This window comes from Aotus nancymaae, unplaced genomic scaffold (genome assembly GCF_030222135.1).
Source record: "Aotus nancymaae isolate 86718 unplaced genomic scaffold, 86718_ANA_hifiasm-v0.15.2.pri h1tg000018l, whole genome shotgun sequence".
NCBI lineage: Eukaryota > Metazoa > Chordata > Mammalia > Primates > Aotidae > Aotus > Aotus nancymaae.
The window spans coordinates 1,172,673-1,196,032 of record NW_026988430.1 but is presented as its reverse complement, the minus strand read 5'-3'; the positions used below and the strand labels follow the sequence as shown (position 1 = coordinate 1,196,032).

The 23,360-nt window shown below is 45.9% G+C and overlaps 1 protein-coding gene and 1 non-coding gene across 5 annotated transcripts in view; one reads left to right on the top strand and one right to left on the bottom strand.

The window, feature by feature from the left end:
- Positions 1-2,397, top strand: part of SMTNL2 (smoothelin like 2) — a 28,601-nt gene extending 26,204 nt beyond the window's left edge. For all 4 annotated transcript variants that reach the window (XM_064378011.1, XM_064378008.1, XM_064378009.1 and 1 more), the window contains one exon: positions 519-2,397. In XM_064378011.1, the coding sequence (XP_064234081.1) occupies positions 519-645 (127 nt within the window). In that variant the 3' untranslated portion in view covers positions 646-2,397. The remainder of the gene's footprint in view (positions 1-518) is intronic.
- Positions 2,398-11,985: 9,588 nt separating this feature from the next.
- LOC135275833 (U6 spliceosomal RNA) lies at positions 11,986-12,087 on the bottom strand. The gene has a single exon (XR_010343402.1). It is a non-coding gene; the product is annotated as a U6 spliceosomal RNA (small nuclear RNA).
- Positions 12,088-23,360: the final 11,273 nt, after the last annotated feature.

The following is a 23,360-nucleotide window of genomic DNA, read 5'->3' as shown; positions in this document are numbered from 1 at the left end:
TAAATAATGTAAGTCTACTTAAAATGAAAATATTAATTATATAGGGAGGACATGATGGTGATGGGCTGCTTATCAATCTGGGAGTTTGGAAATACTGCATTGGAGCCAGTGGGTCCAAAGGTTCTGCCAGGTTATCGGAATTCCCTGCTGGTCTCGAACTCATGACCTCAGGTGATCCATCTGCCTTGGCCTCCCAAAGTGCTGGGATTACAGGCATGAGCCACCATGCCTGGCCCAGCTAGATTTTATAAAATAGTTTCGTAGAGATGGGGGTCTCATTATGTTACCCAGACTGGTCTTGAATGTCTGCCTCAAGCCATCACAAAGCCTCCTGAGTAGCTGGGATTACAGGCGTGAGCCACTGCTCCCGGCCCAAACTGGTTTTCAAATTGGGGTGGGACACCAAGGGAAAAAAAAAAGAAAATAAAGAGGGGGGACCTCTGGCTGCAGGCTGAGTTCTGTCCCCTGTCGCGGCTGTGGGGCCAGACCGCCATTCTGACAGGGCTTGTGTATTTCAGGAATCTGGCCAACTGTGAGCGCCTCATCGAAGTGGAGGACATGATGGTGATGGGCCGCAAGCCAGACCCCATGTGTGTCTTCACCTACGTCCAGTCTCTGTACAACCACCTGCGTCGCTTCGAGTAAAGCCCCTGGGCCTGGAGAGTCAAAGAGCAGCCCCAGGAAGAGGCCATGGGTCCGCGTGCCCCAGCGGCCTTGCCGTTTGGCATGAGCGAGCTGTTTGTTCTGTGGCGTGTGACCGCACTCCTCTTCAAGACCAGCTGTGTTACTGATTAAAAGTACCGCTGAGCTCTGCTCTGACAGTGCTGATCACAGCCAAGGGCTCAGAGGAAAGGGAAAAATTATGAGAGAGAGAGGAATTGGTGCTAAGTAATGATCTTCCTAAAGCAATGCTTGTCTTTATAGATTCCGGAATGTAACCTACCATGTTCCCTCTGGTGAATTCGATACATCGGCTTTACAGGGTTACATTGATTACCAAGTGTTCTTTTTAAATCAAAATACCGAGAGTTTTTTACTTCCTCACGCGATTGTAGGTTACTCTTCTCCCTCTGGGCCACTGCCAAGCAACAGACCACTTAATCAGCAGCTTGACAAAGACGACCGGCCGCAAGTCTTGGGAAGGAGCAGTTTAATCACTCCCAAGTCCTGGGCGACAGATGACCTTCAAGTCACCTCCACTCTCCCGGGAGATGGGAAGGCTCTCCCCTTGGTCCCAAAGTGATCCTGTTTTTCCCAGGGGGCCCGCAAGTGTTTGGCTAAGCACAGGCTCTTGGGAAGTTTGTGATTTGGAGGAAGGATAAGCCCTTTGTGCTGAGAAAGAGGGTTTTTATTCACATCTCTTTTAGGGGATTTGCTGCAGATATTTATAAAAAGTAACTCCCTCTGTGCCAGTGACCCATTTGTACATAAAAAAGATGTGCTGAAATTTGCTTGGGGTTTGTTATTTCTGTTTGGGAGAAGGGAGTTCTGCGAATAAGAGGCTCTGTACACCTTCCAAGTGAATATCCACAGAAACCCCACCCCGTTTCTGCACTTAAATCGCTTGCCTGGAAAGTTGAAGACGACATTCACTGTCAGCTCTGAGCCCGCCTCTCTCCTAGCTCCGTGGTGCAGAAGGAGCGTCAGCAGACTCCCGTTGAGGTCTGTCCTCTGGCCGTAGGCTGCAGTGTTTGTGAGAAACAGTGGCCTAAGACAGCAGGGTTTGGGATGGGCCCGCACTTGGAGGAAGCCCATCAAGGAACGTTGGTTTATTTTCACAGCTGTTTGGTGGTAGGATTTACATAGAAACATCTTGAGATTCTATAAAGCTCCAGCCATTAGCTTATTTTCAGCCAAGAATCCTTGTATAATTGGGTTGGATTTTAGCCATGCACGTCTAAAACGTCTCTTTAAGGTGCGAGTGTGTGTCTTCATCTCATGCAGCGGGCTCTCAACACCAGTGCCTTTCCGGGGTTCCATGTGTCCCTTGTGTGGCATATTGGGGGCAGGCAGGAGATCCCTGGGGGTGTCAGGAGGAACATGGCAGAGCCTGCGGGTGGCTGAGCGGTGTTCTCTGTGGATTGGTTGACTCAGGCTGCCATCCTGCCTTTCTCCCGGATTCCGCCACACTGGAAGCCATTCCCTTGCTAGCCCTCTTGTCTCTTGCAGGCGTTGGGAGGTGAGCCCTATTATTAGCAGAGACACATAACTGAAGCTTAGGGTTTCAAACCTAAAGCCAATCTGGTAACACAAGAGCTCTGTAAAAATCGTGGGTATATGTTACTGAGTACTCGCACACATTAAATAGAGCTCTCCCGAGTCGCAGACATGGCCATACACTCTGCATGAAACACAGCAGATCCTGCCAGAATAAAGATCCATTTCTTTTAAACTTTAGGAATGGTGTCCTCTACAGACTCGAGATCTTAAAGTCGTTCCATGATGCTCTTGCCTGAGGTCTTTGTTGGGAGTGGGGGGTGAGGGATCTTATGATTTTTTAGAGTTTATGAGTTTTGAACTTGATTACCTCTAAGACAAAGTGTGGGAGGAAAATCCAAGAGGGTTTCACAATCCTGAGACATTTGGAAACCACCATTTTAGATCGGGGTTACGTGAAAGTTCCACGTTGGGTGAAATTCCATTTCATCTTGTTTTCTACCCTGGAACGGAGAATTTCACATCTTTTTTCCCTTTCTTGAGAGAATTATTTCTTGGAGCTGCCCGTAAGAGTCTTCTGTTTTTCCAGAGGAGATTCCTTCACCTGGATTTTGTTAAAACGTGTGAAGTCTGATCAAATTGCTTTGTGTGTGTGTGTGTGTTTCTCTGAAGTGAATGTTTCACCAGAGCCTCGATGGGTTTCAGCTTATCCGACAGCTGATGAATATTTTTCAAGGCCAGGGAGTGCCTATAAGCACTTTCTGAATATGATATAGCACATGCTGGTTAGAGGAGACCGCACAGGCCAGGTGTGTGGGGAACAGTTTGTTAAAGCCAATGAGTTTCGCAAATGTGCTAGATGAGGAAAAGTTCTCAGCTTTCCCAGCTGCAGTGATCAGGACTCTGTAACTGGAGACCAGTGTGAGAGAAGATTTTATTCTCTGCCATCACCACCAGGCCTATAGGACTGCAGGCAATTCAGAAGACTAGAAATGCTGGTTCAGTTGGTCAGTTTGGGGTGGGACATCTTACCAACCCAGCAGAGCCAGCTCTGGCTTGGGTTTCTCAGCTGGTGACAGGTGACTGACTCATTCTGATGAGATGATCGTGCCCGTGGACGTGGCCCACTTGACTTATTTATCTCCCTCTTTTAGCTGTGCTCTCGCGACCACGTGATCTGCTGAATGCTAAGTGGACCCAGTATGGTTATTTCTGAGCCATTTTATCTCTCTCACTTTTGAAGTTTGGATTGGGCATGCTTTCAGAGCTTTTGATCTCTTATCTCTTGGTACTTGGACTTGCTTTGACACCAAACAGCCCTCATAGTCTTTTGAAAGAGCACATTAAAAATCCCTAGGCTGGGCATGGTGGCTCATGCCTGTAGTCTCAATACTTTAGGAGGCCGAGACAGGACGAATCTTTGAGCTCCAGAGTTTGAGACCAGCCTTGGCAATATAGGGAGACTCCGTCTCCACAGAAAGTTTTAAACTTAGCCAGGTGTGGTGGCACGTGCTTTCAGTCCCAGCCATCTGGGAGGCCAAGGGTGGGAGGATGGACTGAGCCAGAAAGGTCAAGGCATCGGTGAGCCATGGGTACACCATTGCACTCCAGCCTGGGTGACACAGCGAAACCCTGTCTCAAAAAAAAAAAAAAAAAAAAATCCCTAAGACCTGCCTACTCCCTAGAAAGCACCAAACAAGGAAAAACACTGGGAAGAATGGAGCTCAGAAGGCTGTGCTCTCCGAGGCATCTGGGCAGCCTCACTGGACGGAGAAGGTCAGGCAGGTGGGATGACGAGCTGGGAAGGGGCCCTGAATCAGAGGTAGGTGATAAGTGGTGGCGGCACCAGAGAGACGCCAGTGTTACCGCAGGTCTTGACTGTCCGCCTTCATCCCTGAAGTTGATCAGGCTTTCCTACTGTCACATAGGTGGATGTAAAATTGATCTTCCTGGGTGCAGTGGCTCACGCCTGTAATCCCAGCACTTTGGGAGGCCGAGGTGGGCAGATCACGAGGTCAGGAGTTCGAGACCATCTGACCAACATGGTGAAACCCCGTCTCTACTAAAAAATGCAAAAATAAGCTGGGTGTGGTGGCGCATGCCTGTAATCCCAGCTACTCGGGAGGCTGAGGCAGGAGAATCGCTTGAACCCAGGAGGCGGAGGTTGCAGTGAGCCAAGATGGTGTCACTGCCTTCCAGCCTCGGTGACAGAGCGAGACTCCATCTCAAAAAAAAAACAAAAAAAAAACAAAGAAACCATCTTTAGGGATCTGATTTTTAATCACTCCCAGTGGCAAGCGTCCCATCTGGTGTGCTGACTGAGTGGCATTTGCGCTCCTCCTGGCTTGCCCTCCTCTCCGGCTGTGGCTTTCCCTGCTCCGCTCATTTGAGCCTCCTCTCCTCAGCTTGCTGCTCCTCTGTGCTGCGTCCTAAGCTCCAGTCTCCTTCTACATCAGGGTTCATAGCCCAGGGCTTTGGGGAGTCTGTGGATGTTCAAATTGAGTGTTTTACCTCAATTTGGTTGAGGTTGCAGTGAGCCGAGATTGTGCCATTGCACTCCAGCCTGGGCAACAAGAATGAAACTCCTTCTCAAAAAATTGCACCATTTCTTTGATGTTTACTGGCTGGCATTCTTCTGTAAAGAAGGTCCTTCCCTCCCTCTAACTCAGTTTTTGAGTATTCCTATAGGCATATGATTCTTTTTCTTCCCTTTAATTCAAGGTGTTTGTAATGCCTTACTGTTGTAATATTTTTCTGATGCTGAAAATGTTCAGAGCGAGGAGACAGCTCTCATATCTTTTTCACATATCCTCATGGTTCTTCCAGCATTTCCTTCATTTTATTTTTATTTATGTTTTTTGAGACTGAGTCTCACTCTGTTGCCCAGGCTGGAGTGCAGTGGCATGATCTCAGCTCACTGCAACCTCCACCTCCAGGGTTCAAGAGATTCTCATGCCTCAGACTCCTGAGTAGCTGGGACTACAGGCATAAGCTACCATGTCTGGCTAATTTTTATATTTTTTGTAGAGATGGGGTTTCATCATGTTGGCTAGGCTGATCTCGAACCCCTGACCTCAGGTGATCTGCCCACCTTGGCCTCCCAAAATGCTGAGATTACAGGCGTGAGTCACCTGCAATCTGCCCCCCCAACAACAACAAAAAAACAGGTGTGGTGGCATGCACCTGTAATCCCAGCTACTCAGGAGGCTGAGGCAGAGAAATTGCTTGAACCCGGGAGGTGGAGGTTACAGTGAGCCAAGACTGTGCCATTGCACTCCAGCCTGGGTGACAGAGTGAGACCCTGTCTCAAAAGAAAAAAGAAAGAAAAAAAAGGTAATTGAATTATTAATTTTCTCTTGGAAACCATGTTATGAGTTTGATGTGTATGAGGTTCATTTGATTCTGTTTGTATTCACTTGAAGGTTTGTTCTGTCGTTTTTATTTCTTTCTTGCCTATGTGTATTCTTTACCCAGGTCAAAAGTCAACACTACACAAATGGGTGTATTCCCATTCCCATTCCTCCGTCTGTTCCCCCCAGTCTCTGTTTTCTCCTCCTTATTTGTCTTCTCCTTTTCCTCCCTTCCTTTTTACCTTCCTTCCACAACAATAAGCAGGTACATAGCTATGTTATTATTTCATTTTTATTTTTCAGACGGAGTCTTGCTGTGTCTCCCAGGCTGGAGTGCAATGGCACAATCTCAGCTGACTGCAAGCAACCTCTGCCTCCCGGGTTCAAGCCATTCTTCTGCCTCAGCCTCCCGAGTAGCTGGGATTACAGGTGCCCACCACCGAGCCTGGCTAATTTTTGTATTTTCAGTAGAGATGGGGTTTCACCATCTTGGCAAGGCTGGTGTCGAACTCCTGACCTAGTGATCCACTCACCTTGATCTCCCAAAGTGCTGGGATTACAGGCGTGAGCCTCCGCAGCCGGCATTATTTTTTTTCTTACACAAAAGATAGCATAGTACATACTCTCTGCTATACCTTGCTTTTAATTTTTATTTTCATTAACAAGTGAATTCATCTCCTAGAGATACCCTCATCTTTTTTTATTTTTATTTTTGAGATGCAGTCTTGTTCTGTTGCCCACCCTGGAGTGCAGTGGTGCAACCTCAGTTCACTGCAACCTCCGACTCCTGGGTTCAAGTGATTCTCCTGCCTCAGCTTCTCGAGTAGCTGGGACTGCAGATGCCCACCCCAACACCCAGCTAATTTTTGTATTTTTAATAGAGATGGGGTTTCACCATGTTGGCCAGGCTGGTCTTGAACTCCTGACCTCAGATGATCTGCCTGCCTTGGCCTCCTAAAGGGCTGGAATTACAGGTGGGAGCCACTGTGCCCAGCTGATCCTCCTTATTTTTAAAAAATGCCTGCGTAGTGCTCCACTGTGGCTAGCCGATCCTGTGTTCAGCCCATCTCCTATGCAGGGATATCTTGATTTGTTTTTCCACTATTTTGCTATTAGAAACAGGACTGCAGGGAGCGGCCTTGGGTGTATACTGTTTTGCATTTGAGGGGGTGGATCTTCAGGGTTAGTTCCCAGGATTGAGATTGCTGGGTTCAAGGGTAAATACGTATTCTGTTAGACGTTGCAAAATCTTCTGTTTTGCACTGTCACCAGAAACGTGAGAATGCTTGCTTTTCTCCAACAGCGAGTGCTGGCAGGTTTTTTAATTTTTAGGTGACAGATGGTTTCAGTGTAATTTCAATTTGTATTTTTCTTATGAGTGAAGACGAGCGTATTTTCACGTTTATGGGAAACTTGTATATCTTGTTCTATGAACTCTTCTGTCTTAATTCATTTTTCTCTTTTTTCACTTGATTTTTTTTTTTTTTTGAGACTGAATCTCACTCTGTCACCCAGGATGGAGTGCAGTGCCATGATCTCGGCTCACTGCAGTCTCCACCTCTCTGGTTCAAGTGATTCTCCTGCCTCAGTCTCCCAAGTAACTGGGATTATAGGTGCACACCACCCCACCCAGCTAATTTTTGTATATTTTTAGTAAAGACAGGGCTTCACCATGTTGGTCAGGCTGGTCTCGAACTCCTGACCTCATGATCCACTCACCTTGCTAGGATTACAGGCGTGAGCCACTGTGCCCAGCCCACTTGATTTTTAAGAATGTGTGTGTGTGTGTGTGTGTGTGTGTGTGTGTGTGTGTGTGTCTGTGACAGTCTCACTCCCATTGCCCAGGCTGGAGTGCAATGGCATGATCTTAGCTCATGACAGCCTCTGCCTTCTGGGTTCAAGCGATTCTCCTGCCTCAGCCTCCTGAGTAGCTGGGACTACAGGTGTGCACCACCATGCTCAGCTAATTTTTGTATTTTCTGTAGAGACAGGGTTTCACCATGTTGGCCAGGCTGGTCTCAGACTCCTGACCTAAAGTGATCTGCCTGCCTCAGCCTCCCAAAGTGTTGAGATTACAGGCGTGAGCCACCACTCCCGGCCAATAACTTTTTATATATTAAAAAGATTTCCAGGCTGGACACAGTGGCTCACATCTGTAATCTCAGCAAATTGGGAGGCCAAGCTGGGAGGATTGCTTGAGGCCAGGAGTTCAAGACCAGCCTGGGCAACATAGTGAGACCCCGTCTCTACAAAAAGTTTAAAAATTAGCCAGCCATGGAAGGCATGCACCTCCCAGCTACTTGGGAGGCTGAGGCAGAAGGATTGCTTGAGCCCGGGAAGTCAAGGCTGCAGTGAGTTGTAATTGAGCTATTGCACTTCAGCCTGGGCAACAAAGTGAGACCCTGTCTCTCAAAAAATAAATAAATAGGCCATGTGCAGTGGCTCATGCCTGTAATCCCAGCACTTTGGGAGGCTGAGGCAGGTGGATCACGAGGTCAGGACTTTGAGAGCAGCCTGGCCAACATGGTGAAACCCCGCGTCTACTAAAAATACAAAAATTAGCTAAGCGTGGTGGCCGGTGCCTGTAATCCCAGCTATTTGGGAGGCGGAGGCAGGAGAATCGCTTGAACCCGGGAGGTGGAGGTTGCAGTGAGGCTGGACTGCACCACTGCCCTCCAGCCTGGACGACAGAGTGAGACTCCGTCTCAAAAATAAATAAATAAATAAAATAAAAAGCAATAAATAAATAAATAAGAGATTTCTGTCTGTCCCCATCCCAGCTCTCCACCCACTCTGCCTGTAGCCTGGCTTAGCTCATGTCGCGTCTCACTTGGATGAGAGCAAGCACCTCCTAAAATGGCTTCCAGGCCTTCACTGCTGTGGTTCTCTAACCCATCGTCCACATTGGAATTAGGATGACGTTAACATGCAAATCTGATCATGTCACCCGCTCCACTGACTGGATTCCTGTTGTCCTTGGGATGAGCAACTCCTTAACGGGGCTTTGGGGACCACCTCCCCTGGCCATGTGCTCTGTCCTCTTTCGTCTTCAAAGCATCTTTTCAAAGAGCTGTATGTGGTCACAGAACAAGGGGCTTTGTGAAATTACGCTGGCAAGCAGAAATCAGCAGAGCTGGCTTCTGACGCTGGCTACATTGTCTCTCAGTCTAAACATCACTTCCCTGGGGAGGCCATCATCAACACCCCTCTATCATCTCTGTTCCCGGGACCACAGGAATTTCATCCTGTCACACATGGCTCCTGTTTTATCACTAGACTATAAACCCCCTGAGGTCAGAGTGTGCGCCTGCGTCCCTACTGGACCTAGCAGGGGCTCCACAGTATTTTTTTTTTTTTTGAGACGGAGTCTCACTCTTGTTGCCCAGGCCGGAGTGCAATGGTGCAATCTCGGCTCACTGCAACCTCCACCTTCTGAGTTCAAGCAATTCTCCCACCTCAGCCTCCTGAGTAGCTGGACTACAGGTGTGTGCTACCATGCTCAGCTCATTTTTGTATTTTAAGTAGAGATGAGGTTTCACCATGTTGGCCAAGATGGTCTCGAGCTCCTGACCTCGTGATCCGCCTGTCTTGGCCTACCAAAGTTCTGGGATTACAGGCGTGAGCCACCGTGGCCTGCTTTCATCAGTATTTTTAAATGGATGGCCTGGACTGCCAAGTCAACAGGTTGTTTGGTACCAGATAAATACTGGAAGGATGGAATGAAAGAATGAGTGGTCCCGCCCACGTTCCTGAAGGTGAAGTGCTTATTTCCAGAATTACTCAGCTGCCATTGAATTTCCTTCCAGTGGGACCTTCTTATTCAAGATGGCTTCAATTCAAAACTCTTCAATCAGCAGAGAGTTTTGAGAACCAGTGGGAGGGGTTCCTGGGGAGCAGGGCTATGATCCCGTAGGGATTTGTTTATTCAGCTGATGTTAATAAATGAAGCTGAAGGTAACAAGCTGTCACTTAGCCTCTCCAGGCTGGGTCAGAACTGCCATTGTTTAAGTTTCAGATTTCAGCCCCAAAGTACAGTGTCACCGCCTTGGATGAAGGATATTTATTAGGGTCATGAGGGAGATCACAGTCTCATTCCCTTCAATCACCAGCATGAGACTGAAAAAAAAAAAGAAAATCAAATTCAGGTTAGAACAGAGATGTGCTGAGATGCTGGGCCAGAGACCCCGAGGGGACCTGCTATTGTTTGTCAAAACACAAGGCCACCAAGGGAGAAGCCAACCCCCCTCCTCCTCCACTCACTTTGGAACCCACAGTGTTCGATGGGGCTGCACCTTCCAATTCATAAGACGCTCCGCTTCCACCCTGGTGCCGTTAAGGGAACTGTATTAATCACGAGGCACGTGGCAGAATGAGGGCGCAAACCACGGCTCCTGCTGTGGAGGAAAATGCAGGCACCTCGGCTGCTGGGGGCTGTGGGTCCGACGTGAGCAGCCTTGGGGCACAGTTGGATTCTGTTCGTGTTTGTCCCCTCTGCCATTGCGGGCCTCAGAGGCTTCTGTGCACTTGACCATGGCAGGCTGTTGTGCCCGCCCGTGAAAACCACTCCACCGTCACGATTACCATGGTGTTGCACGTTGGCAAATTTGGGGAACATCACCTTCCAGGCCACTTAAGGCATTCTAATAAGAGCTTTGACAAACACAAGGGTTCTTGTAAATACAATAATAATCAGGGTTAGTTGGCTGTACTGGTGGTTTCTGGTCTGCAGAGGGTTAACGGTGATGACAATGACCTTGCCTCCCGGGTTGGGTTTCTCTATCAGGCCCACCCCCTACTTGGGACTGATTTTCTACATCCCAGATTCATGCCCACAACCCCCACCGCACTGAGGGCAAGAGAAAAACCCGAAGTTCTGCTGAGAACCTTGTCCCGTGCTCCCTACTCCCCTCACTGCCGTTTTCCTGTGAGCCAAGGAATTTCATTCTACAGATCTGTTTGGTTCTCTCTGTTCCTTTAGCCCTCAGGCTTACCCTGCCCTCAGGAGGGTGACTAAGGGGAAATGGAGTATTTCCAGCCAGGGGCCATCACAGTTGCTGTATCAAATATCTCTTCCAGGCAGTGGATTTCATGAGAGGCACGTCTTTATTCGGGAAAATTAATGCACTTAATTTAGAGGGATGGAGACTTCCCTTCCAGGAATGTTCCCCCCGCCTATGTCCCCCGTGCCACCTGCCAGATCATCTTCAGTGACGGCAACTATCATTTTTATCCTGGAGACACCATTAAACCATAAGCCGGGAGGTCTGGCTTCTCGTCCACCTTTTAATGAACATGGGAACTCACTTAGCCAGTTTTCTCCTTTGCAATGGGCATGAGCCCCAAAGGATTAGGAGGGGGGTGGTGGGCATCTGAGACCTGGGGAGCCGCAATGGTCCTTGGTGGGAGAGCACCAGGCCAATCAATCATGTGAGTCTGAGTGCTCTTTGGGGCCAGAGACACCAGGGGAAGGCACAGAGGGGAAAGGGACTGGGCTGGAGTCTTTCCTAAAATTGCAATTGCCATAGGGATGCGGCTTTTAAAATTTTTTTAACTTTTTAATTTATATTTATTTATTTATTTATTTTTTGAGATGGAGTCTTGCTCTGTCGCCCAGGCTGGAGTGCAATGGCACGATCTTGGCTCACTACAACCTCTGCCTCCCGGGTTCAAGTGGTTCTCCTGCCTCAGTCTCCTGAGTAGCTGGGATGACAGGCATCCACCACCACATCTGCCTAATTTTTGTATTTTTAGTAGAGACTGGGTTTCACCATGTTGGCCAGGCTGGTCTCACACTCCTGATCTCGTGATCCACCTGCCTTGGCAGTGCTGGGATTACAGGCCTGAGCCACCATACCCTGCTCTTTTTAAATTATTTATTTATTTATTGAGGTGGAGTTTTGCTCTTGTGGCCCAGGCTGGAGTGCAATGGCACAATCTCGGCTCACTGCAACCTCCACCTCCCTGGTTCAAGCGATTCTTCTGCCTCAGCCTCCCAAGTAGCTGGGATTACAGGCACCGACCACCACACCTGGCTAATTTTTTTTGTATTTTTAGTAGAGACAGGGTTTAACCATGTTGGTCAGGCTGGTCTTGAACTCCTTGCCTCAGATGATCCACCTACCTCAGCCTCCCAAAGTGCTGGGATTACAGGCATGAGCCACTGCCCCCAGTCTTAATTTTTTTTTTTTAAGCACTGCACCCAGCCTTTATTTTTTAAGAGACAAGGTCTAGTTCTGTAGCCCAGATTGGAGTGCAATGGTTCAATCATGGCTTACTGCAACCTCGAACTCCTGGACTCAAGCAATCTTCTCACTGTAGCCTCCTGAGTAGCTGGGATTACAGATGCTTACCACCATGCCCAGCAAATTCTTTAATTTTTATTTTTTAGAGCTGGGATCTCACTATGTTGTTCAGATTGGGGCATTTTTTTCTCTCAGTTTTAAAACTTTTGAGTCAAAAAAATTTATTTTTACGTAAAAGATATATGGAACACTTCACGAATTCACATATTCTCCTTGCTCAGGGGCCATGCTAATTTCTGTGTCATTGCAATTTTAGTATATGTGCTGCTGAAGGAAGCGTTTTTCTATCATTTTAACATCAATTTTATAGAAATGAAATTTACATCCTTTTAAAACAGTTATGTTACCAGAGTAATACATGTACATAAGCTAAAAAGTCAAATGGAGGCCAGGCACAGTGCCTAATGCCTGTAATCCCGCTACTTTGGTAGGCTGAGGGGGTGGATCACCTGAGGTCAGGACTTCGAGACTGGCCTGGCCAGCATGGTGAAACGCTGTTTTTACTAAAAATATAAAAATTACCCAGGCATGGTGGCAGGCACCTGTAATCCCAGCTACTCAGGAGGCTGAAGCACAAGAATCACTTGAACCCTGGTGGTGGAGGTTGCAGTGAGCTGAGATCATGCCACTGCACTCTAGCCTGGGCAACAGAGTGAGACTCTGTCTTAAAAAAAAAAAAAGTCAAATGGTACTAAAATCCATATTGAAAAACACTAATCCCCTCCCCCACCATCCTCCTCACCCCATCTTGCTCCTGAGAAGGAACAATCCTTACTTCTTCTGTGTATTTCACTTTGTATCTATCCCTGCATTTCTGACTGATGTCGCTGTTCTTTTCTTTCTTAATTCTTTCTTTATATGTGCCTATTTTGGTGGCGGGTGGGAGCTGGGCCCTGTCCCAATGACCCCTTCACTTCAGCTGCTCAGTCTTCCCACAATGTGGTCATATCACAACTTTGGTTAAATTGATAGTGTTTCTAATGACTATGCAAATGATGTTTAACTCAAAATGTTCCTCAACTCTTATGGTCTCCTCAAAACCTGCTGTGGTGGTTTGAAAACATATCTCAGATTCTTGGACTCTCGTCTCATCAAGACGAGGAATCTGATTCCCTCCCCACTTGCACATGGTGACCAAACTCTAAGGAACAGAATGCCGCTGAAATGATGCTGTGTTGCTTCTGACACAGGTTGTACAGCGAGATACGACTTCCCTCTCATTCTTAGGACCTGTGCCTTTGGAGCCCTGGACCACCATGCAGGAAGCCTGGCTATCCTGAAGCCACCATGCTGGAGAGGTCCTGTCCAGAGAGCATAGAGAGAGAGCCCCAAGGAGCCTCTGCCAGTCCATCCCTGAGCTCTAAGAATCTTCTAGTAGAGGAATCGGACATATGAGCGAGGAGGCCTTTGAGATGACTCTAGCCCCAACCACAGAGCGAGACCTGCCTAGCTGAGCCAGTTAACTGCCAGGGTCATCAGAGCTAATAATAATCAATGATTGTTGCTTTATGTCTGTAAGTTTAGGTTGGTTCAGCAGCAGGTGATGGGAACATTGTTCCAATTGTGGTCTCACCTCATTTGACCACAACTTCATCTCTCCGGTTGCTCAGGCCATCTTTGATTTCTCTTTCTTTCATATCCCTCATTCTATAAGGAATATTTGGCTCTGCCTTCAAAATATCCAAAATCCAGTTGCTTCTCACCACCTCCTGTCGGGGTTACTACTTGTGGGGGCTGTCCTGAAGACCTTGACTCAGCGATGGATGAATAAAGTGTACTGACACACAGATATTATGCTTTGCCGGTTTGGCTGAGTGTCTGTGGCTGCTTACAGACACCTTGGAGAGTGCTGTAAACAGTTGTGACTGCTGGTCCTCACCAGCCAGTGAGACTCACATTTATTCAATACAGTTTAATTGACAAAGGCTGGAGTCAACACCACTAGAGGTTAAAGATTATAGGACAGGTTCTGATGCCTAAAGCAGACACCATTAGTGGGTAATATCCTTGGTCAGCCTCCCCTGGAGAGAGCCAACTGCAATGGTCAAAGGTTAGTTTTAGGCTGGGCACGCTGGCTTACACCTGTAATTTCAGCACTTTGGGAGGCTGAGGTGGGCAGATCATGAGGTCAAGAGATCGAGACCATCCTGGCCAGCATGGTGAAACCCCGTCTCTACTAAAAATACAAAAATTAGCCAGGCATGGTGGCACACACCTGTGGTCCCAGCTACTCAGGAGGCTGAGGCAGGAGAATTGCTTGAACCCAGGAGGTGGAGTTTGCAGTGGGCTGAGATTGCACCACTGCACTCCAGGCTGGTGACAGAGCAAGACTCCGTTTCAAAAACAAAAACAAAAACAAACAAAAAACAAAACAAAAAACCCCACAAAGATCACTTTTATAGGACCACATGAGCAAACAAGCTAGCTAGGTAAACTACTCAGAGTCCTTTGTTTTGCACCCTAATCTCTTTAGCTCCTGCAAAGAGACTCTGGCTCCCTTCAGCTAAGAACTATAGAAGAAACCCTTAGGCCTTCCATTAGGGTTTGAGACTGTATTCTATAACTTTCTCTAATACTTTCCCTTAATAATTTTCCACCACCATGAGTGAATCCCCATAACCTCCAGTGCTTCCACCCTGGTCTAAGCCACCATCAACCAATGGGGCCATGAGTATCGTCTTTCACCTGGATCACCACAGTGGCCTTCTGACTGCAAAAGCATCCTACTTCCACCAATTCCCTCCTACCATTTATTCTCAGTACATAGGCAGAATTATCTTGCCAACATGTAAGTCAGATCATGTCGCTCTTCTGCACAAAACACTGCAGCAGCTCCCATCTTGCTCAGAGTAAATGGTTGAGTCCTCCCAACGTCCTGGTCCTTCTTGTCTCTCTGAGCTCATTGCCTAGACTCCTCCCCTTTCCAGTTCTGCTGCAGCCCCACTCTCCTTGCTAGTCCCTGAATGCGTGAGGCTCACTTCTACCTCAGGCCCTTTGCAGGAGCCATTCTCTTCATTTATTTCCTGGACTTAATCGTTACTTTTTGTTTGTCATTTTCTACTATTCTATGTGGCAATTGCTAATTTTTTCCCCAAGTGCTTTCATGTTTCTGGAGCCTATCCTCAAACGTGCCAATTTCTTTGATTCCTGGGGTGCATCACTCCTAGTGCCTGCCATCCTGCTCCCCTCTGGACTGGTTGCTGCTTATCCACTATTATCCTGGCATTTCTCTTCACTGCCATCCAGCATTGTATCCCATGACTTCTAGTTCCACATTATTTTTCTTAGTTTACTTCCTCATTTTGCTGGTGCACATCCTGCAGCAGCTACTTAAGAGAGGATACACATGTGAGGTAGAATGTGAGTCCTTGCATATCTGAGATGCTTTCATTCCACCTACCTATTACATTGATCATCTGGTTACAAGCATTCTTGACTGAAAATCGTTTTCACACAGAAGCTTGAAGTCATTGCTCTCTAACGTTTAGTGCAGCTATTTAGAAGTCCAAGGCCGATACCTGAACTTCTGTGTGTTTTTTTCTCTCTCAGGGAGCTTTAGAAATCTTTTCCTTATTCTGGGTTTTCTGAAATTTGTGATGATGCACCTTAGTGTGGGCATTTAGTCGGGCCTCTCAATCTGGAGACTCACATCTTTCAATTTTGGGGAGTGGTATTGTTTTTCCTCTCACTCTCTCTCCTCTATTTTCCCCTTACGGCATTCCTATTAGCTGGAAACTGGACTTCCTAGAGTGGTCCTCATTCTTATATTTCTTTGATTATTATTATTTTTAAATCTCTGTGTATTTTTGTTCTAGTTTATCTTCCACCAAACTTGCTTTTACGTATTTCATTCTGACTCTTCTTTTGAACACTTTCCAAAATTTCATTTTTGTTTTCTCATTAATTCCTTTAAAAGTAACATCCAAAAAAGAGAATAAAGCATTTCACTCTTGTTAAATGGATAGAACATCTTATTTTACTTTTCTGAAGAAATTACTCATCAAATGTTTTTCACTTTTTGTTTCCACTCCTTCCATCATCTCTGCTTTCTCCAAATTCCTTTTTCCTATTTGTCTGGATGCCTCTCTTCCAAGTTGGAGGCTGTCTTTAAATATCGGGTGATCTTGGGCTGCCTGTTCTTGTCTAAGTGTGACTTGCTGAAAACATACAGGGGGACTCTGAGGGACTGGATGAGGCTTGTCCATAGAAGGATTTACAACAAGGTTGCCAGACAGCAAACTGGCTTTTCCTTCCTTCCTTCCTTCCTTCCTTCCTTCCTTCCTTCCTCCCTCCCTCCCTCCCTCCCTCCCTCCCTCCCTTCCTCCCTTCTTATGTTTCTCTCTTCCTCTTTCCTTTCTTTCTTTCCTTCTTTCTTTCTTTGAGATGGAGTTTCCCTCTTGTTGCCCAGGCTGGATTGCAATGGTGCAATCTTGGCTCACTGCAACCTCTGCCTCCCCAGTTCAAGCGATTCTCTTGCTTCAGCCTCCCAAGTAGCTGGGATTACAGGCATGAGCCACCATGCCCAGCTAACTTTGTTTTTTTCTTTTTTTAGTAGAGATGGGGTTTCACCCTGTTGGTCAGGCTGGTTTTGAACTCGTGACCTCAGGTGATCCACCTGCCTCAACCTCCCAAAGTGCTGGGATTACAGGCATGAGCCACCACACCGAGCCCAAATTGGCTTTCAAATTGGGACAGGACTCCAAGATGTCAGAATGTGGAGGTCTTTTCTCTGGAACCATTCAGTTATCCATGGAGAAAATGTCAAATCTCCTGCTGGCAGTCGGGGTGGGGAGGGATGTGATGAGTGGGTGGAGAGAGTGGGGGTGTGCCTGCTGTAGGAGGAGGAAGGGGGTACATCCTTCCCCTATACAGGCCACTTAGCCCCCCTGTTTTTAGTCCCAAGCCTCATGCACACCTGTAGATTTGGATCTCCCCGTCGTCAGCATCTAGAGTTCTGCAAGACCAAGCCCCTTCTGCTTGTTAGTGTCCTCATCTGCAGGGAGCCAGTAGTGCTCCCTAGTTCTGCCAAGTCCGTGCCTGCTCCTCTCCCTCTTCCAAACATCTGCAGGACTCTCATCTACATGTGTATCTTCTCTCATTTTATCCCTTTATGAGTTTATATATTCTGGATTCCTTTATTGCCATTTCAGTGGAGTTTGGAAGGGAGAAGTGAGCAATCTGCCATGCTTACTCAGAAGTGGGCTACATTTTAAAAATGAAATTGGCAGCATTGCTGAAAGATGAGGGAGGGTTTAGGAAAAGCAATCTGTGTACGAGACCTACTTTTTTATGCATACACGTCCACATGCCTTACATATGCAGCTCCCGTGAGCGGGGCCAGCCCGTGACATTCCCAGGTGGTGGACACAGGACCCACCTCATCGAGTTGCCATGAGGATTAAATGAGCTAATACAAGTAAAAGGCTTAGCACAGGGCCTGGCATTGGAGTTCTCAAGGGATAGCAGTGATGATTATTCTGATAGTTTCCGGATGAACTTGACTAAGGGCTCTGGGGATTTAGGGGAACTTCTGCCCCTGAAGGAGGAAGCACCTTCTGCAGGCTCCTCCTGGGGAGCCCACCAGCCTGTGGATCCCAGAGCGCTGTGGAGTTGAGAAGGCAATGGGGAAATCCCTCGGTCTTGGCCACTCTGTCACTGTGCGTAATTGGCATCGGTGGGGCATCCCAGTTCAGCCTGGAATGTCCTTGTTTCTTGGCATGAACCTGTCTTTTTGCAAACACAGTCACTCTGTGTCTGTCCCGTCAGCCCTCTCCCAAAAGGTTCTTGTACCCAGTCCTGTCCATACACATCACTTTCAACATTGACATCACTCTTTAATTTGTAACAAAGAGATATGGGTTCTAGTTCTATCTTTGCCACCAACTGCCTAGAAATAGCTCAAACTTGGGATCTAGATTTGATCTGCCTGGTTTGAATCCCGACTCTGCTGTTGATGAGCCATGTCCCACTGGCAACCACTCAGTCCTCTGTGAGTCTAGGTTTCCTCATCTGTCAAATGAAGATAATAATAGTTCCTAACACATGGAGCTACCATGGGGCTGAAAGAAATAATCCATGTAAAGTGCCCAGCCTGGTACTCAGAGGTCAGAAAAAGCTAGCTATAATGATTACTAAGTTTCCCGATTTAAATTCTCCGCAAGCTTTGTAGCTCCGGGCACAACTGGAGGTGAGGACTCAGGCATATGAAGCTTTTCCAAGGGCTGAGGCAGAGGAAATGTGATCGCCTTGATTTTGCTTGTAGCGGCTACTAGACCACATAGCAACCGAGCAACATAGCAACCAATGAAAACAAGGCCATTTCGTTCCAAGTCAAGCAACTTACTTTCTCAAAAGCATGCCATCCAGACTTTAAACAACAATCTTCCTGAGTAGTTTTCACGTCATAGAGACGAACACTTGATGGTAAAGATGCGATTTCATTTTGTTTCATCTTAAAGCAGTTCTCATCACAAATTTAAAAACTGGTCACAAATTATTTGCTCTTCCAAGCCTACCGTTTTCTAAACAAGTTACTATACTGCCCTCTTGCGGAACATACTGATTTCCTGGAGTTCAAGTTCTTGCTTAGATTTTTGTTTTTTTCTTTTTGAGATGGAGTCTCACTCTGTTACCCAGGTTGGAGTGCAGTGGCTTGATCTCAGTTCACTGCAACCTCTGCCTCCCGTGTTCAAGAGATTCCCTTGCCTCAGCCTCCCACGTAGCTGGGATTACAGGCACCTGCTACCACTCCCAGCTAATTTTTGTATTTTTAGTAGAGACGGGGTTTCACCATGTTGGCCAGGCTGGTCTTGAACTCCTGGCCTCAGGTGATCTGCTCTCCTTGGCCTCCCAAAGTGCTGGCATTACAGGCAACAGTCACCGCACCCAGGCCATCCTTGCTTAGATTTGAGATAGGAACTCCCATTTTTAATTTATCATTCACAGTATTAGGCTTACCAGAAAGTATGCTTTATCCACATAGTTCACAAAGCTCTTAAAAATTATGATTTCATTTTCAGTAGTTTGAAGTTGGAGGTGTGATGTTCACTGATTCTATCTTCCTACAGCGATTGTGCCTGGTGGGTATGTCAATCCTGCTCCTCTAGCTTCGTCTGGGTTCAGAGGGCTACTCATAAATTACTCGGCAGCAACTCAGGCATCATGGGGCGGGCAGGCCACAGGCCACAGGCCACAGGCCACAGGCCAGTTGTTCTGCAGCGTTGTGGTTGGAACTCAAGGAAACTGCCTGAACGCCTCCTTTATGCTAGCCCCAGCCCAGCCTCACCCCAGCTGGATGTACTGATGATTCTAAAGAAGATCGGAACATGCCACACCAAAATACGCTGCCTTGGCAGAAGAATACTTTGAGCTGTAGGCAGTGAAGAAACAGCAGATGCAGTAAAAGTTCTCCCCCCTCCCTTATCTGCCTAAATGCAGGACCTAAATTTTGCTTTGAGGAAGATGCCCCTCTGTACCCAGAAGAAAGAGAGTGACTCTTACCACTAGTGATGGGAGCTGCGTCCAGAAGAGTCTGCATAAACAAACAAATGGAAGACAGGTGACTCTTCTCTGCCATTGATTTCTCCCATATATTCCTAGGCACTTTCTCACAGCGTATGACTCCTGGAAGCGCAAACATTCTTTTCTTTATCCAGTCACTTCTCTATAACCTATTAGCCTTTGCTAAAATAGTTTATAATTTCTCAAGTCTAAACATTTATTTGAGTTTTCTACTCACCTTTGTGAAGCTCCTGTGCACATAAAAATATTAACATCACTAAAATTTGTGTACTTTTTCTCTTGTTAATTTGTGTTTTATCAGTTTAATTTGCAGGCCCCCGGGAATCGAACTTAAGAGTGTATGGGATAAATGTCTCTGCCCCTCTAATCGCAGGTGTGGAGTTGGTCAGTGGAGGGGCCGGACGTGGGTCAGCAGCCTTAGTGCCCGTCTCCAGGAGAAGTCCTTGCAGTTTGTTCGGCTCTTGAAAGTGACTTACCTGCTTTAGCAACCTCAGCTGCTGTGCCTGACAAAGCGCAAAAGACAAAAACAAAAAACAAAAAAACCAACCACGCAAAGATCCCAGTGTGCACTTTGCTCTGCCTCATCTTGACTTTCAAGTGGCCTTATGTGGCTATGCAATGTTAATCCTCAAGGGTGAAATCCAAGCTGGTTTATCCGCCGAGCTACCAGGGCCAGTGGTGATGGTGAGCAACGAGGCACCGAGTTTCTTTTCCTAAAACACAAAGGGTCTGTTCAGCACACTCACAGTCACAGTACAAAAAGCTATTCTGTGTTAGATGAGCAAAGGAAACCAAAGTGCAAAGACAATTTCAGCTCTAAGTCCTGTTTCCTGCGGAAAAGCGAAAACAAAGGGAAGCCCACGGGCAGGACAGAGTGAGCGCCCCTGAAGTTGCAGAGTTGCATCGTGTTTCCAACTTCAGTTCTGATTCACAGGTTTGCAGCGGGTCCTGGAATCCATCCTTTAACAAGCTCCCCTGAGGGAGGGGTTCTGAGGCACAGTGTTGGAGGGCTGCCCGTATTCTGGGAAACACTGGACGGTGTCTGCCAAGATTCAAGAGCAGAGACTCTTACAATTATCAGGAGACACGGGCTGTGCCAGATAGTAAAATAAGAATAAATATAATCACATTTTTCGGGGTTTGGCCCAATCAGACTTTGCTTGGCTCACATAAATGCCAGCACATAGGTATTTGCAAACAATAAACATATGTTTAGCATCCTAAACTACACTTTCAAATTAAACATGAAGGAAGTCATGATTTATGCAATTAGCAAGCCCACAATTAACACTGAAGACAATTAACAATAATTAACACATCATTTTTGCTATGCAATACTCATTTTAAAATACGTTTCTGAACTCAAGGGATCAGACATTTGCTCAAACTTTTCTAGAAGTCCTGACTTACACTAGCATCCATGACCATCTTCCTTTCTTGGAAACTGGACCTTCAGATCTTATAAGTGTTTGATAATCACAAAGAGCAAAAACAGCCGGGTGTGGTGGTTCACGCCTGTAATCCCAGCACTTTGGAGGTAGAGACGGGCAGATCACGAGGTCAGGAGATTGAGATCATCCTGGCTACCATGGTGAAACCACATCTCTACTAAACACACACACACACACACACACACACACACACACACACACACAAAATTAGCCAGGCGTGGTGGCACACACCTGTAGTCTCAGGTACTCGGGAGGCTGAGGCAGGAGAATCGCTTGAACCTGGGAGGCGGAGGTTGCAGTGAGCCAAGATCACGCCACTGCACTCCAGCCTGGTGACAGAGTGAGACTTGGTCTCAAAAACAAAATAAATAAAGAGCAAAGACAACTGCGACGTGCAGACAGACTCTGCCATACAGCGAAATTGTTCTCTGTGAAACTATTCAATGGAAACTTTGTATGAAAAAAATTGCCCCTCAAGAAAAAAAAAATCCCTCAAAAGCTTTTCGTGGAAGCCCCTGGTATTTGTATTGGGAAATACCATCCAGGTGAAACATATATTTTAAATTTTCTTGCTCATTAATTAAAAAAAGATTACTGAGCACCTATTTTGTTTCAGGTACTCTTCTCAGAATTGGCCTAACACCATTCTTACGGCAATTGTCAGTGAATATAATCTATACTGATTATATATTATATACTTCCCTACTAATTAATAGAACCAATGGAAAGATTATATATTATATATTATATACTGATTATATTATTATATACTGATTATATATTATATATTATCATATATCATATATATTACATATATCATTATATACTGATTATATATTATATACTGATTATATATTATATACTTCCCTACTGATTAACAGAACCAATGTTAATTTCAAAAGACATGATTTTTCCCAGGCATCGTTTTAGCAGAAGTTCTGCTCCCTTTTCTTTCATGCATAGAAAACGTGTTTTCTGCTAATGCAGAGGGACGGGGATGCTTTTTCTGCACCAGTGAGTGGCCAGGACAAAACTGCTTTCTCTTTGTACATGAACTCAAGGGCCAACATTATTTTAGCAACAGTAGGACAGGCCGCAAATGTGTTCTTGTGCCCTGTTTTCTGCCACTAGAACGTTCAGGCAACTAGAAAGTTGCCCCGTAAGTTGTATACCTTACATAAGGAGGAACTGGAGAGAGATCCAAAAATTCCCAATTAAAAAACATGTAAATGGCTCATGCTTGTAATCCCAGCACTTTGGGAGAACGAGACGGGAGGATGGCTTGAGCCCAGGAGGTCGAGGCTGCAGTGAGCTGTGATGGCACCATTGCACTCAGCCTGGGCAACAGAGGAAGACTCTGTCTCAGTTAAAACAAAACATGTAAAAGTCAGTGTGTTTTGATGTCTTTCTTCAAATCCCTTATCAGAATTCATGCTGTTTTCATTTTCATTAGATACTTGAGACAGTTTTCAAGGGAAATATTGTTTTTAAAGTCTGAAATCCAAAATTGTTTTCAAGGTGAATAAAAGGATTTTTTAAAAGATGGAAATGATTTTATTTCTGTGATGATCACTGAGTCCAAATTCTTCATTCTCTATCAGAAAATCATCTAAGACTTAAATAGAAGTGAAAAATATACATATTTTAAATCTGTGATTAAGGGGAAATATTTCATGAGATGAGAATTGAATATAGGCTGGGCACACTGGCTCATGCCTGTAATCCCAGCTCTTTGGGAGGCCAAGGTGGGTGTTTCACCTGAGGTCACGAGTTCGAGACCAGCCGGGCCAACATGGTGAAACCCTGTCTCTATTAAAAATACCAAAATTAGCTGGGTGTGATGGTGGGCACCTGTAATCACAGAGGCTGAAGCAGGAGAATTGCTTGAACACAGGAGGCAGAGATTACAGTGGACCAAGATCATATCACTGCACTCCAGCTTGGGCGACAGAGTGAGACTCTGTCTCAAAAAAAAAAAAAAAAGAAGAACTGGATAGAAATGGAAATATGTTAATATGTTAATGACAAATAACCAAATAGGAAATTTCATCAGACAAATAGAATCTTCTAAAACATAACCAAATGGTTGCATTCTAGAACTAAAAATACACTATATCAGAAATATAAAATTCACTGGCTGGGCTTACAGCAGAATGAAAACAGCAAAAAAAAAAAAAAAAAAAGTCAGTGAACTTGAAGATAAAAACATAGAACTTACCCAATTTGAGGAACACATAGAGAAAGGATTAGAAAACAATAATGAGACATATTTGGACCAAATGAATGCCTTTCAGAGGGAAAAAGGAGCCAGAGGGATAGGAATGGGAGGGAGACTTACTTCTCACTGTGTTCCCCTTTATGTTATTTAAAATTGTAATCATCGCATGCAATACCTATTTATACAGGTGATAGGTACATCCTGCATTCCTATGCCCTAGCCCTGCCCTTGATGACGCTGAGTGAGTAGACCTAAGAAGAACTTTATGAGAAGGTTTTCATTTGCTGTTGATATAAACTGCTAGTTAGGAACTACTGTCCTGTGATATATGCTATTTATATCACCAAGTAATTACAAAAAG